The sequence below is a fragment of the Acomys russatus genome, chromosome 8, assembly GCF_903995435.1.
Source record: "Acomys russatus chromosome 8, mAcoRus1.1, whole genome shotgun sequence".
In the NCBI taxonomy this organism is placed as follows: domain Eukaryota; kingdom Metazoa; phylum Chordata; class Mammalia; order Rodentia; family Muridae; genus Acomys; species Acomys russatus.
The window spans coordinates 11,528,027-11,540,343 of NC_067144.1; the positions used below are offsets into that span (position 1 = coordinate 11,528,027).

At 40.2% G+C, this 12,317-nt stretch overlaps 1 protein-coding gene across 1 annotated transcript in view; it reads left to right on the forward strand.

The window, feature by feature from the left end:
- The window catches only part of Il1rap (interleukin 1 receptor accessory protein), a 138,834-nt gene that overhangs the window by 85,372 nt on the left and 41,145 nt on the right, over window positions 1-12,317 (forward strand). Inside the window, exons 3-4 of the mRNA XM_051150798.1 lie at window positions 4,048-4,333; window positions 7,407-7,593. Coding sequence (XP_051006755.1) covers window positions 4,048-4,333; window positions 7,407-7,593 — 473 coding nt within the window. The remainder of the gene's footprint in view (window positions 1-4,047; window positions 4,334-7,406; window positions 7,594-12,317) is intronic.

A 12,317-nucleotide genomic window follows, 5' to 3' on the forward strand; every position in this document is an offset into this window, starting at 1 on the left:
ACTTGTGTGGGTCACCACAGCTAATGTTCCTGAGTTCCTGAGAGCAGCAACCAAGTCAAGTCCAGATGACAGCATTTGGAGGCGCTCTCTGACATTCTCAGCCCCCTTTACTCTACTGTTCTCTGAGTACTGAATGTAGGAAGATTTCTGATAAATCTGAACACCCAATAGTTGCTCTTCTCAGCACTTTGACCAGTAAGACTACTGCCCAATGCGAAAATCAAAAACACGCTTCTCTGACCAAGTTGAAAGCAGCACTAGTTTATTGATATAAACCCAAATACTTAGAAGACAATTTTGTAGAGCAACAACAGTAAGTCATCCTGCACCAAGGCCTATGAGATCCCCAGCCATGAGATTTTGGCCAAGCTGGCTTTCAGAACATGGCATGAATTCTTTGCTGTGGAGCATGCTTACAATCTAATCAGGAAGCAGTTGGGTGCCCTCATCACATGCATGCCACTATTTTATGAATGGATACATCTTGTTGGGCAGATGAGTAATGTATCAGGCAGAGTCTACCACTGAATAAGAACACTGGTCATTGAATTTTCTCCTCCAGTGGCCTATATAGCCCATCCCAACACTGTAAGAGCTGGCCAGCATAGAGAAGTTTCCTGGTGAGGGTAGCTGGATCTGTGTGTTTTGGAAACAAACTATGATATTTTCAGCAATAGTTTCATATTATGTAGTTATAGTGGGCAGCCAAGGCCAGTATCAATAGCCTATGTTAATTAGAAGGCCTCTGGGGTTTCCTTGATCAATACCTTGTAGGAAGCTATCCCACACCAGGCACTGAGTGGGATATTAATAACATTCCTCCTGGGAGAAAACTTATTCACTCATGTAGAGGGCTTCTGCTGAAACTCCTTTTATTTTTGTTGTTTTTATTAAGTCATGCTTTTAATTATCTCACAAAGTACTGGATTTCCATAAAATCTTTTCTAACCTTGTTAGTTTTGAGTAATCTACACCTGACCTACTTTTCTCGCCATTGCTCTGATCCCACTCCTTAAACTCTCAGGATTCTTCCCCCACTTTGTCGTCACATGTATGCTACTGTCCTCTCCTTCCCCACGGCCTCTTCACTCCCTGCCTCTCATGGGCCACTTACAGCTTACAGACCTCTACAAATACTCCAAATTAAACACAGAATGCACAAATTTTAAGCTCGGATTCACTTATGAGAGAGTACGTGTGGAATTTGTCTTTCTAAGCCTGGATTACTCACGTAGTATAATGTTTTCTGGTTCCATCCATTTTTCTGCATAATTTAACTTTTCTTTATATATTCCACTGAATATATATATATATATATATATATATACACAAATATACATATATACACATATAAATGTATATGTGTATATACATGTGTATACATATATACATTTGTATGTATATATATGCATATATATTTGATATAAACACAAATACTTAGAAGACAATTTTGTAAGTCATCCTCCACCAAGGCCTATGACATGACCAGCCATGGGATTTTGGCCAAGTAGGCTTACAGAACATGTCATGAATTCTTTGCTTTGGAACATGCCTACAATCTAATCAGGAATATACATATATCTGTGTGTATGCATATATATGTGTGTATATATGCATAATGTACATACATTCATATGCATACACTGGGGGCATAACTTCTTTATCATTTCCATTTTACGTATCCCTTCATCAGTTGATAGACACCTAGGCTGATTCCATTTCCTAGATATTATGAATAGAGAATCAGTGAAGATGGATAAGCAGTTATCTCTATAATAAGATATAGAATCCTTTGGATGTAATGCCAAGATGAGTATAGCTGGGGCATGTAGTGGTCCTCTGTGTAGCTTCTTGAGAAACATTCACACTGATTTCAGTGGTCAATTTATGCTCACACCAATAGTACATAAGGCTCTCCCTTTCCTCACATCCTCACCAGCATTTGGTGTCATTTGTTTTGATGATGACAGTCATCCTAACTTGGTGAGACAGAATCTGAAAGTAATGTATATGTGCTTGATGGTGTCGGTCATCTTCTGAAAGCATTTATTAGCTATTTGTATTTCTTTGTTGAAGAACATCTTTTATCAGTCCCATAGTGCGCTTTTGATTGAGTTGGTTCTTTTCTTGGCACTTCCCTTTTTGGGGTTCTTTGTATACTGTAGACACTGCCCTTCTGTGGGGGTGTGTTGATGGCAGTAGTCTCCTCCCATTCCAAGAGATGCCTCTCCACCCAATCAGCAGTTTCCTTTGTTATACAGACCTGTGTCAGGGTTTACAGTGAGCTTCTCTGGAATTGATTATGAAGGATAAAGGAGGAGCAATTAGTTTCATTCTTCTACACATTGATATTCAGTTATCCCACCACCATTTGTGGAACATGACATCTTTTTTCTGGTGTGTATTTTTAGAATCTTTGTCAAAGCCCAGGTAGTACCGATTGTGTAGCCTTGTATCTCCTTTATTGATGCATATATCTTGTTTTTGTGCCAATTTTTTCCAACATGGATCTGTAGTGAGTGTGTCTGTTTTTGTGCCAGTCCCCCTCCCCCCACCATAACTCTGCAGTATCACTTGAACCAAGTGTGGTGATACCTCCAGTGTTATTCTTTTACTTAGAATTTCTGTGGACATCTAGGGTTTCTTATGCATCCACATCACCTTTGCAAATGATTTGTTTCTATTTCTGTGAAGAACATCACTGGGATTTTGATAGACACTGAATAGACCCTCAGGAAGCAGAGAGTAAGCTGGGAGTGTTAGGAGGCTTTTGACACCTCAAAGCGTGCTGCCGGTGACACATCTCCTCCTGCCGATCCTTCTCAGATAGTTATACCAACTGGGGACCAAATATTCCAACCTAGGAGCCTGTGAGGGCCATTATTATTCAAACTACCACAAGGTCTTTTCTATTCTTGGTTACCATTTTATTTTAAAATATGACTAGTTATAATATGATAGATGTAAGTTGGGATGTAAGGAAGCTTATACTATGTTTAAAATTTGAATGCCTTTTATATTTGTACATATTATATCATATATGTGTATGTTATATACTTATGTACCTATATATTATGTATATATTTATACATGACTATTAGGAGTACAAAAAAAAAATAAATAAGACTGTTGTCTAGTAGTGTGGCTGGTTCTCACAGGACCCTTATCACCCCTGGAATCCTTTCTGTATTGTTCCATTCTGATGTAACTCTTAGGGAAATAAAAGTAATCGTTTTGTCTTTTCTCCCTGAATACATCAGTGATTACTTTTCATTATAAAATAACTTGTAAAAACCAGTATCACTTCTTTGGATTTCCTATCATTGAAACACTAGCAGATATTTTCCCTCTAAGTTCTGTCACTCTGTTTGCACAGTGTGGTCATCCCTTGACATGCATGGGCAGCCCAGGTTGAGGTGTATCACAGTGCACCTCAGATATACCTATACAATACACGGAATTGTAAAGATTTGCCATACAGCATGTAAATATATAAAAGATCAATAATGTTTTTGTCTTTAATGAATTTATCAGTTAACAAAATATAGTATTTCCATTAATTCATCTTTGCCTTCTTAATGTGGCAGGTGGGTATCTTACATTGAGTTTGTGGCTTGCTTTATATTTCTTCCGAAAAATACAGGTCTGGCCCCACAAACAGGAGACCTGGCAAAAACCAGCAGTCGTCTCTCCATCGAGACACTTCAAGACCTTTCTATCTCTATAATTTCATGAAGCCATGTGTTTTTTTTTTTTTTTTTTAAAGAGAATCAGCCTCTAGTCCTTGAAGGATCCAGCAGTACCAAGACACAGATAGCTGTCACCAAAGGATACAACACAAAATGATAAAAAAAAAAAAAAAAAAAAAAAAAAAAAAAAAAAAACTGGAAAGGCGTAATTCCTTCTCACTGGGGATGCTTATAATGTATCTGAGGGAGATTGTTAAAGATGACTAGAGAAAGAGGCCCCTAGAAACGGCCAGGCCAGTGTCAGGAAGACAGCGTTCCTTGAAATGGCTCATCTGCCTTTCCCTTTTGCTTCTTCCAGAACGCTGTGATGACTGGGGACTAGATACCATGCGACAAATCCAAGTGTTTGAAGATGAGCCAGCACGTATCAAGTGCCCCCTCTTTGAGCACTTCCTGAAGTACAACTACAGCACAGCCCATTCCTCAGGCCTGACCCTCATCTGGTACTGGACCAGGCAAGACCGCGACCTGGAGGAGCCCATCAACTTCCGCCTCCCAGAGAATCGCATCAGTAAGGAGAAAGATGCGCTCTGGTTCCGGCCCACCCTCCTCAATGACACGGGCAATTACACCTGCATGTTGAGGTAGGCTGCATCCCCACTTTGACTTTCCCTTCTCCTTGTAGTGCCTAGGATGTTATTCAAGCAATGAATATGCCATGACATCTCTCAGGGGAAGGGCACGTGTAGATGGCTTAAGCCTTACCTGGCGGGCCTAGCTGACACCAGAGGAAGGAGGTACGTGGAGAGGTTCTGTCTTTGAGAGTATTATTAAGAAGTGATATATAGCAATGTTGTTTGAAGTTGAGTCTATTGGCTTCTTTCCGTGGCCCCGGATCCTGCCTAGATATTTGCCTTGCCTGGAGGCATCGTTTCACTGGAAAATGAACAACGAAGAACCTATTCATATCTGTTATGCTTGACTTTTCATTAAAGCCCAGCAGAGACATTGCACTCAGGGTGCGTTTATAGAAGAAAGACTACTTGGGATGCATCAATATACTTAGCACAGTGCTTTTAAGTTTTCAACCAAAATTCTCCTCCGAAAAACAAAGTGATGCCCCTGGGAATCCAAAAGTACAACTTGAAGTAGCCAAGGTTTACCAAACCCATTTTTGTTTTCGATGCATCTATATTCCTTTTAGAGTTAATGCCACAGAATGCCCATTTTGTTCTACACATCAATGTAGGTGTTTGTTCAAAAAAGCTTTAGAATATCTAAATCTCTTGCCCCCCCCCCCGCCCAAAAAATCACAATTGGACTTAGCTCTCACAGTCCCTTTTTGCTACCAAGCCACGATTTGTTTTCTAAAGTCGCATATAGGATATGTTATTTCTTCATTTAATGCAAGTTGCTACTATTTAATAGGAATATTGGTACCAGTTGGAGGCTACAGGTCTGAGATCACAGTTGGCAGAGTGGGTTTCATTCCCAGTGCTTGGCTTACATATATTCATCTTTTCCATCTCGTCTCCTTCTAGCATCTCTGTCCTATCCCGTACTTAAAATGAAGTAGTTCTCCTGGCTGAAGATCCATGCATATGACCTCATTTGCCTTGATTATATCTTTATAGGCCCTAATTCCAAGTATAATCCAGCCCTGAAGTTCTGTGAGCTAACTAACCCTCAACATTTAAATTAACGGAGACTATCAACACAGTTCATCCTCTAATAATGAGTGAGCCTGTTTCCTTTCCCTCTCTTGGACGTTAACTCTTTATCTGGCAGAGAGTTAAGACAAAGTTTTTATAAGCATCTGCCATTTTATCAGGTGAAAGGGTTCTCCGCTCCGTCAGTAGAAAGTCTTTGGACCACTGCCCCTTTGCAGAGTCCTCGTGGCCTGAGAAGCCTCCTTTGAAGTTGTCATCCAATAATAATTTTCTTGGAATAAGCTTTAGACTCACACATGGGCTTTCAATAAACATGGAATGCTCATGTTCTTATTATCTATTTCCAAAAGATGCTATAAGTGGTGGCATAAAACAGATTGTACTGGAAGGAGCATCAGGTGAGAGACAGAAGAGAAAAAAAAACCTTTGCTTCTGCTTAGCTGGTGAACTAAGGCAGGTTGTGTAAAAATCTGGAGCTTCGGCATCTATAACTGTACTATGGAAGAACAGGATATTGTTCTTTGAGCGCCTTTTCATCTTTGGCGGTTGCTAATTTTATAACATTTCCCAGGTGGCCATCAGTGAATCCCTGGGTAGGAGCTGTTAGCTGTGCCTGCTTGGCTTTGCCTTTGTTTTGCACCTTGTGCTGCTGCTGTCTGTGTTCAGCACCCGCTGATGCGGAACCTGCATTACTCTTCTGCTAACTGTGTTTGCTGCTCTGCCAAGAATGACCCACTAAGCTCTGCCTGTATACAGCCTTCAACAGCTTTCCTAGCCCAGAGTCCCAAAGGATTCCACATTCTTCCACAGAACGGCATGGTCAGGCCTGCCGCTCTCTCATACTAACATCTGTCTAATTATGCTCCTATTGCTGTGATAAGACAAATGACCAAGGCAACTTACAAAAAAAACCATTTAATTTGGGGCTTATGCTTACAGAGGGTCCATGCCCATCAAGGTAGAGAGCATGGCAGCAGGCATAAGGCATGATAGTGCCTCAGGAGTTGAGGACTCTATCTAAAGACAATAATCCCGAGGCAGAGAAAGCTAACTGAAAGTGGCATGGGCTTTTGAAAGCTCAAAGTTCACCCCCGGTGAAACACCTCCTCCAACAAGGTCACCCTTTAATCCCACCTAAATAGTTCCACCAACTGGAAACCAAGTATTTAAACATATGAGGCTATGCAAGCATTCTCATTCAAACTCCTAGGTAGGTTTGGGTATGCTTAAGGCTCTGGAGTTAGATTTATATTCCTATAATTTATTGCTCATATTCTCATATTCAAATGGCAATGCTACATCTTACCAAGATTACTGATAATGGTTATAATGTACTCATATAGTTTTTGAATTGTTACATATTTAATTAAGGAATATCTAAGCTCACTACAGGAGACCTATTGTGGAAGTGCAGGATAGGGTAGAAGAGAAGTGACAGAGATGTGGCTCAGTCTGGACAAACACTAGTGCACACTTTCCCACTCACTGTAAGATGTTTCCTGTGCCTCATTTTGCTTTTCATGCTTGCCTGTAGGTACATACACCAGTTTTGAAAACTGTATCATTGTTTTCTTTATGACCTGTTTTGTTTGCTTTTCTATTAATTTCCCTGTTTCCCTGACTGAGATAACCCTGGATAGACATATTGGATTATGCCCTGGCTCTATTACTCCTTTGTAAACAATAAAAATTCCAAAAGTTACTGGTCTGAAGCTAAAATTCTAGAAACTTCCTTCTCAGAGGTTGGTTTGCACCCCTAAGCATGCCATCCTTACCTTTGCCTTAATAAAAAAAAACACTACTGCTGGGAGTGTTCTCCTTGAACACTTTCAGTACACATTTAAGGCCATGTGCAGAACATAAATATTTAGGTACATTAACAGCAGATATGTCGGTTTGCTTCTTGGCGTGTGGGAGCTCATTGGCGTAAGAAATACTTCAGCAAGTCCCTTCACGTTCCCACGGATTCACACGCATGAAGACGTGCCAGCTATATGAAATCAAATGCAGAGAAGCCTCCCTGCTCACTGTGTCCTTGTCTTCTCAGGAACACAACGTACTGCAGCAAAGTCGCCTTTCCCCTGGAAGTCGTGCAGAAGGGCGCCTGCTTCAATTCCACTATGAGACTCGCCGTGCATAGACTGTATATTGAACAGGGTATTCATAAGATATCATGCCCTAATGTAGATGGGTACTTTCCTTCCAGTGTCAAGCCAACCGTCACTTGGTATAAGGTAAGAAAGCTGGAATTTTTTTTTTTTTTTTAAAGAGTAATGAGTAAGTAGCTGCTGAGTTCAGTGGTCACACTGATACGTCTCTCCTTGGACCTTTTGAGGTCTTCATTCATCTCTTCTTACACATTTTTGCCACTTCCTTATTTTGTTCTGTTTTGGAAAGGGAAGTGTGGGTTGCTTTGCCTCAGACTGCTCTTTCTCAAATCCCAGCACTAACTACCTGATTTCTGTTCACCCCTGAGGGACACATTTTGAGAAATGCTGCCCACTTCCATTCACTGCCTTTGGGACATCAGAAGGTGCTTGATTCACAATGTGACCGTCAGCCCCTTGATGAGTCAGTACTGTAATTTTTTTCTTCTTGTGTACTTTGTTGATTGCCCTCATTTGTGGGCACCATACATCTGTGGTCTCTCCCTTACATCTGAGGATCTGGAAAGTGTTTTTTTTTTAAGTGAATATTGGAAGGTGACACATGTGACAGCACAGACTTTGAATCTCATGGAGTGTTCACAGGCACCAAATGCAAAACTCACACATAGAGCAGAGTACACAGTGAACTCCACACAAAGGATTTTCAGCAAACTAAGCGGGATAGACAAAAGCCTTTAGGCAGCCATAGAGTTGGTGTTACAGGGACGAGCAGATGGAAATGATTATCTGTCACACTTGAGAACATGATCTCCTTAGACGTGGGACAGACAACGAGTTGGGTATAGAATAGGTCAGCGGAGAATCAGCAGCTGAAGGTGGGAGAAATTTCACTCCCTGCGATGTCACAGAAGTTCTTTAGCAAGAAGTTCTGCTGGGCTGGAGCAGTTCCACTGCTGTGCTCCTCAGGAATGCTAACCAGAGCAAGGAGAAGCTGCAGGACCGGAAAGACACCTGCTTGCAGTGCTTGGTGCCTTGCAGGTCCAGCTTACAGGGAAAGGAAAAGGCCAGTTAGATTAGAGCGGTGTAAGGAAAGAAAGAAATGGACTTGCTGGACATGGAGGAAGGGAAGAGTGGGGATATCTCAGGGCTGAGGCATTTTGAAGAATCTCTGTTAATCTGAACATGCAGCCATGTTTTAAAGTATAGAAGAGGCCATTTTTACATAAAAATGAGCAATAAAAATTCAAGTTCCATTTAAGTTTCAAGAAAAAAAGTTCATAAAACAATAATATTGCTGCAACAGAAAAGTATGTCAGAGGCTATGCTATTAACAACTCTTTAACTACAGGCCTACATCAGGAAAAAGATAAGATATGTGAATAAACAGGATGCACAAATAGAATTTAAATGTCCTGACATTACTTAATGAAAATTTAAAGAGAAGAAAACTATTTTACAAATGAAGCCAAAGTAAGATGTAAAATTGCAGCAGATAAAGGCATGCACACACCACATATACATCCTCAAGCACACATATGCATGCACATATATGATCACACATACACATGTGGATGCATACACAAGCACACCCACATACACACACAAGCACATGCACCCATACACACACCACATGTACACATATGCACACATAATATACACGTTAGTATATGCATACATACACACAGGCAAACACTCCACGTGTATACAAACAAGTACAGAAACACATGAATACATATGTACACACACATACACATCTGCACACACACACACATTCGCAAGTACATGCACCCCCACACACATAAACACCAAAGTACACATAGACGTGTACACAACACATACACACACTCACAAACACACATGTACACTTGTACCCATGCTTACACCAATGCACAGCACTGAAGATTGGTAGGGAGTAAAAGGAAGAAATTTAAAAATAAAGAGAGAAATGCAACAGGAAGGCTAGAGTGGCCACAGGAATACATGAGAAAAGAGATTTTAAAACAGTGTGTAATGCCAGAGAGATAATGGGCCTTTCATAATAGTGAAAAAAATCATGTCACCAGGAAGCTACATAGCAGCAGAAGTATCTCTGTATTATAACAATGTTCCAAAATACATGAAGTTCTTAGAAATTGCCAGAGTTTGAGGGAGAAATAGACAAATTCACAACTACAGTTCACCTATGTAAATTTTCTTTCTTTGTCAACTGTGAATAAAATGACTTAGTAATCAGTGTTAAAAAGCCTTCTGTTGGCCAGAGATAGACAATCTGAAACTTAATAGTGGTAAAAATTTTAGTGGTTCCAATCCAACAAAGTATATAATGATAGTTTTAAATTTTAACTCTTTCTGACGGCAATAATATGCCACAACTTAACAAAATAGATCAGATAAGTATATGTTTATAGAAGTATTTCTACCAATAAATGAAATAATCCTGATGGCTATGTATTATCACTTTGCAAGACTCAATTGATAAGTCTGAGCATTAAGCATCAATTACCACCAGCATCACAGAGTGATACACAGAAGTGTTTCTTCTGATGAGAGAACAATGCTAGCTGTAGTTTTGTAAACCTGAGGCAGATCGCAGTTGTGTGCCAGAGACACAGAGAGCACAGGAAGCCCTGGAACTACATCATGGGTTTTAAGTCGGGGAAAATGAAAACCATATGAACCTATAGTCCTGATGTGCAGGGTTCTCATGATATCAAAGGGAAAATTACAGAATTAAAGGAAACATGTAAGGCTGTTTAAAAAGAGAATTAATCCATATATCTACATGTGGACCTATACATATATGATAAAATTAATATTGGAATCCAAAACATCGTTTTGGAGAGTTTAAGTAGTGTCTACTTGCATGGAGAATAGTGAAGGAGGTGAAATTGACAAGGCCTGTGTGGAAGGCTTGCAAGGGTGATTCACAACATTATATTCCTGGCCTTGCTGGTGCTTACCATAATGTGTACTTTGAAATAACTCGGTGCCTAATCCATGCGATTACATTGGGTTTTGTTGTGTGCTAAGATAGCTATGAAAACAAGGAAAAATGGAAGGATTGAGTCAGGGAGTCAAGAAAGAACAGGGGAGGGGAGGGGGTGGGAATAGAAAGTTAGTAAGTGGGAGAGAGACAAGAGACTTACGAAATGGTAACCAACTGTAGCATGCACACCTTAGTTGAATACTGTTTCACATACTTTACAAAACACAACCATAGAAACCCAGAATATTCTGAGTGTGGGACACAGAGGATGTCAACAAATTATTACTTTCAAGTGGGGCAATGAGGCCTTGGTTACATTACAGAGTGGGGTTAGTTTATAGATACATACAGAAATCTTTGCATATAAGAGTATTAATGAGGTAACTTTAAGAAGTTGGCATTGATAAGTAAGATGTTCAGCTTTGATAAGTATTGATTCAGCATTGATAAGTAAAATGTTCAGCATTGATAAGTAAAAAGGTCAGCTGTCTTCTCACCTGTCGGCTTCTCTAGGCCTGTTGTATCCACATCTCTATCATTTCTTCTTCTCCTATTCCCATACGTGGCCTCTGCCCAGGATTCTTTCTCAGAACAGATCAGAGCCTGCCTCTGTTGTGGATTGTTCCTTCCTTCGTCCCTGTAGACCCTCACCTCTTTGTCCATGCCCGTTTTAATGTCACTTTTTACTGCATTCATCCATGCAATCTTCTATTCACAGGTGTATACTCTAGCTAAAGATAATCGGGGTCATTGTAGTGTGCACAGGGTGGGGTTTAATTATACAAATGAGATATATCCTTAGCTCAGTGAAGTCTCAGAAGGAACATGCAATTCAATGTAGACACCATGTGGGCATGTAGTGCATGTGCCAAATGCAGGGAAACACACACACACACACACACACACACACACACACACACACACACACACGTGAAAAATAAGATGAAAAAACTTTTTAAGTGTAATGTTGAATCCTACAAAGTAGCTGAGAGAATACTGTTTCTGGTTTTAATGGGGAGAGCTTGTAACCTGGGAGGCCAATGGACACTTGAATACAATGTATGGAATTATTCCAATATTTGAATTTTTTGTCTCCATGAATGGTGGTGCTATTAACCAAGGTATGAGTAGAAGAGGAAACTAGTCATGCAATGGTGAACTTTGTAAATACCACTGCAGTTAGAGATGGCTAAGACCTCAGAGGGGCGTATAGACAAGCAGACAGTCGCTGTACAAGTGAGGGTTTAAAACTTAACAGTCACACTATATGTAGAAAAATGGATGCATCTGTGTGATCGTTGAAACACCGAGAAATGAAATAGAGTGTAGAGGGGTCTGCATCAGTCTCCAGAGCATCTATGCATGCAGTGAATGAAGGCATAAAGTCTAGATAAGAGACTGAGGAAAATTTCACTTCTATATAACGATTCTTGAGTCAGACGTCTCACAGTATATAGATGGCTAGAAATATAAACATAGGTCAAGAGAAATGGCTCAGTGAGGAAAGCATTTGGTGTACAAACATGGGGGCTAGAGTTTGCATTCCTAACACTCATCTAAAGTGCCATTTGTGTTTTGCACATGTGTAAACCCATGGGGATGGGCAGATTCTTTAGTCTCACAGGGTGTAGGTAAATGGTGGGTTATACATTCAGTGTAAACCTCTTTCAACAAATAACAAGAGAGTGGCTGGCACACAGGCAAGTATACCTCCCCATATGTACAAGTCTTTTTATATACATACATAAAACATACAAACACACACACACACACACACACACACACACACACACACACACACACAAACCCTACTTTTAGATCGCAGAGAATTACAAAGGAAAAAACAATATTTGAACATATATTG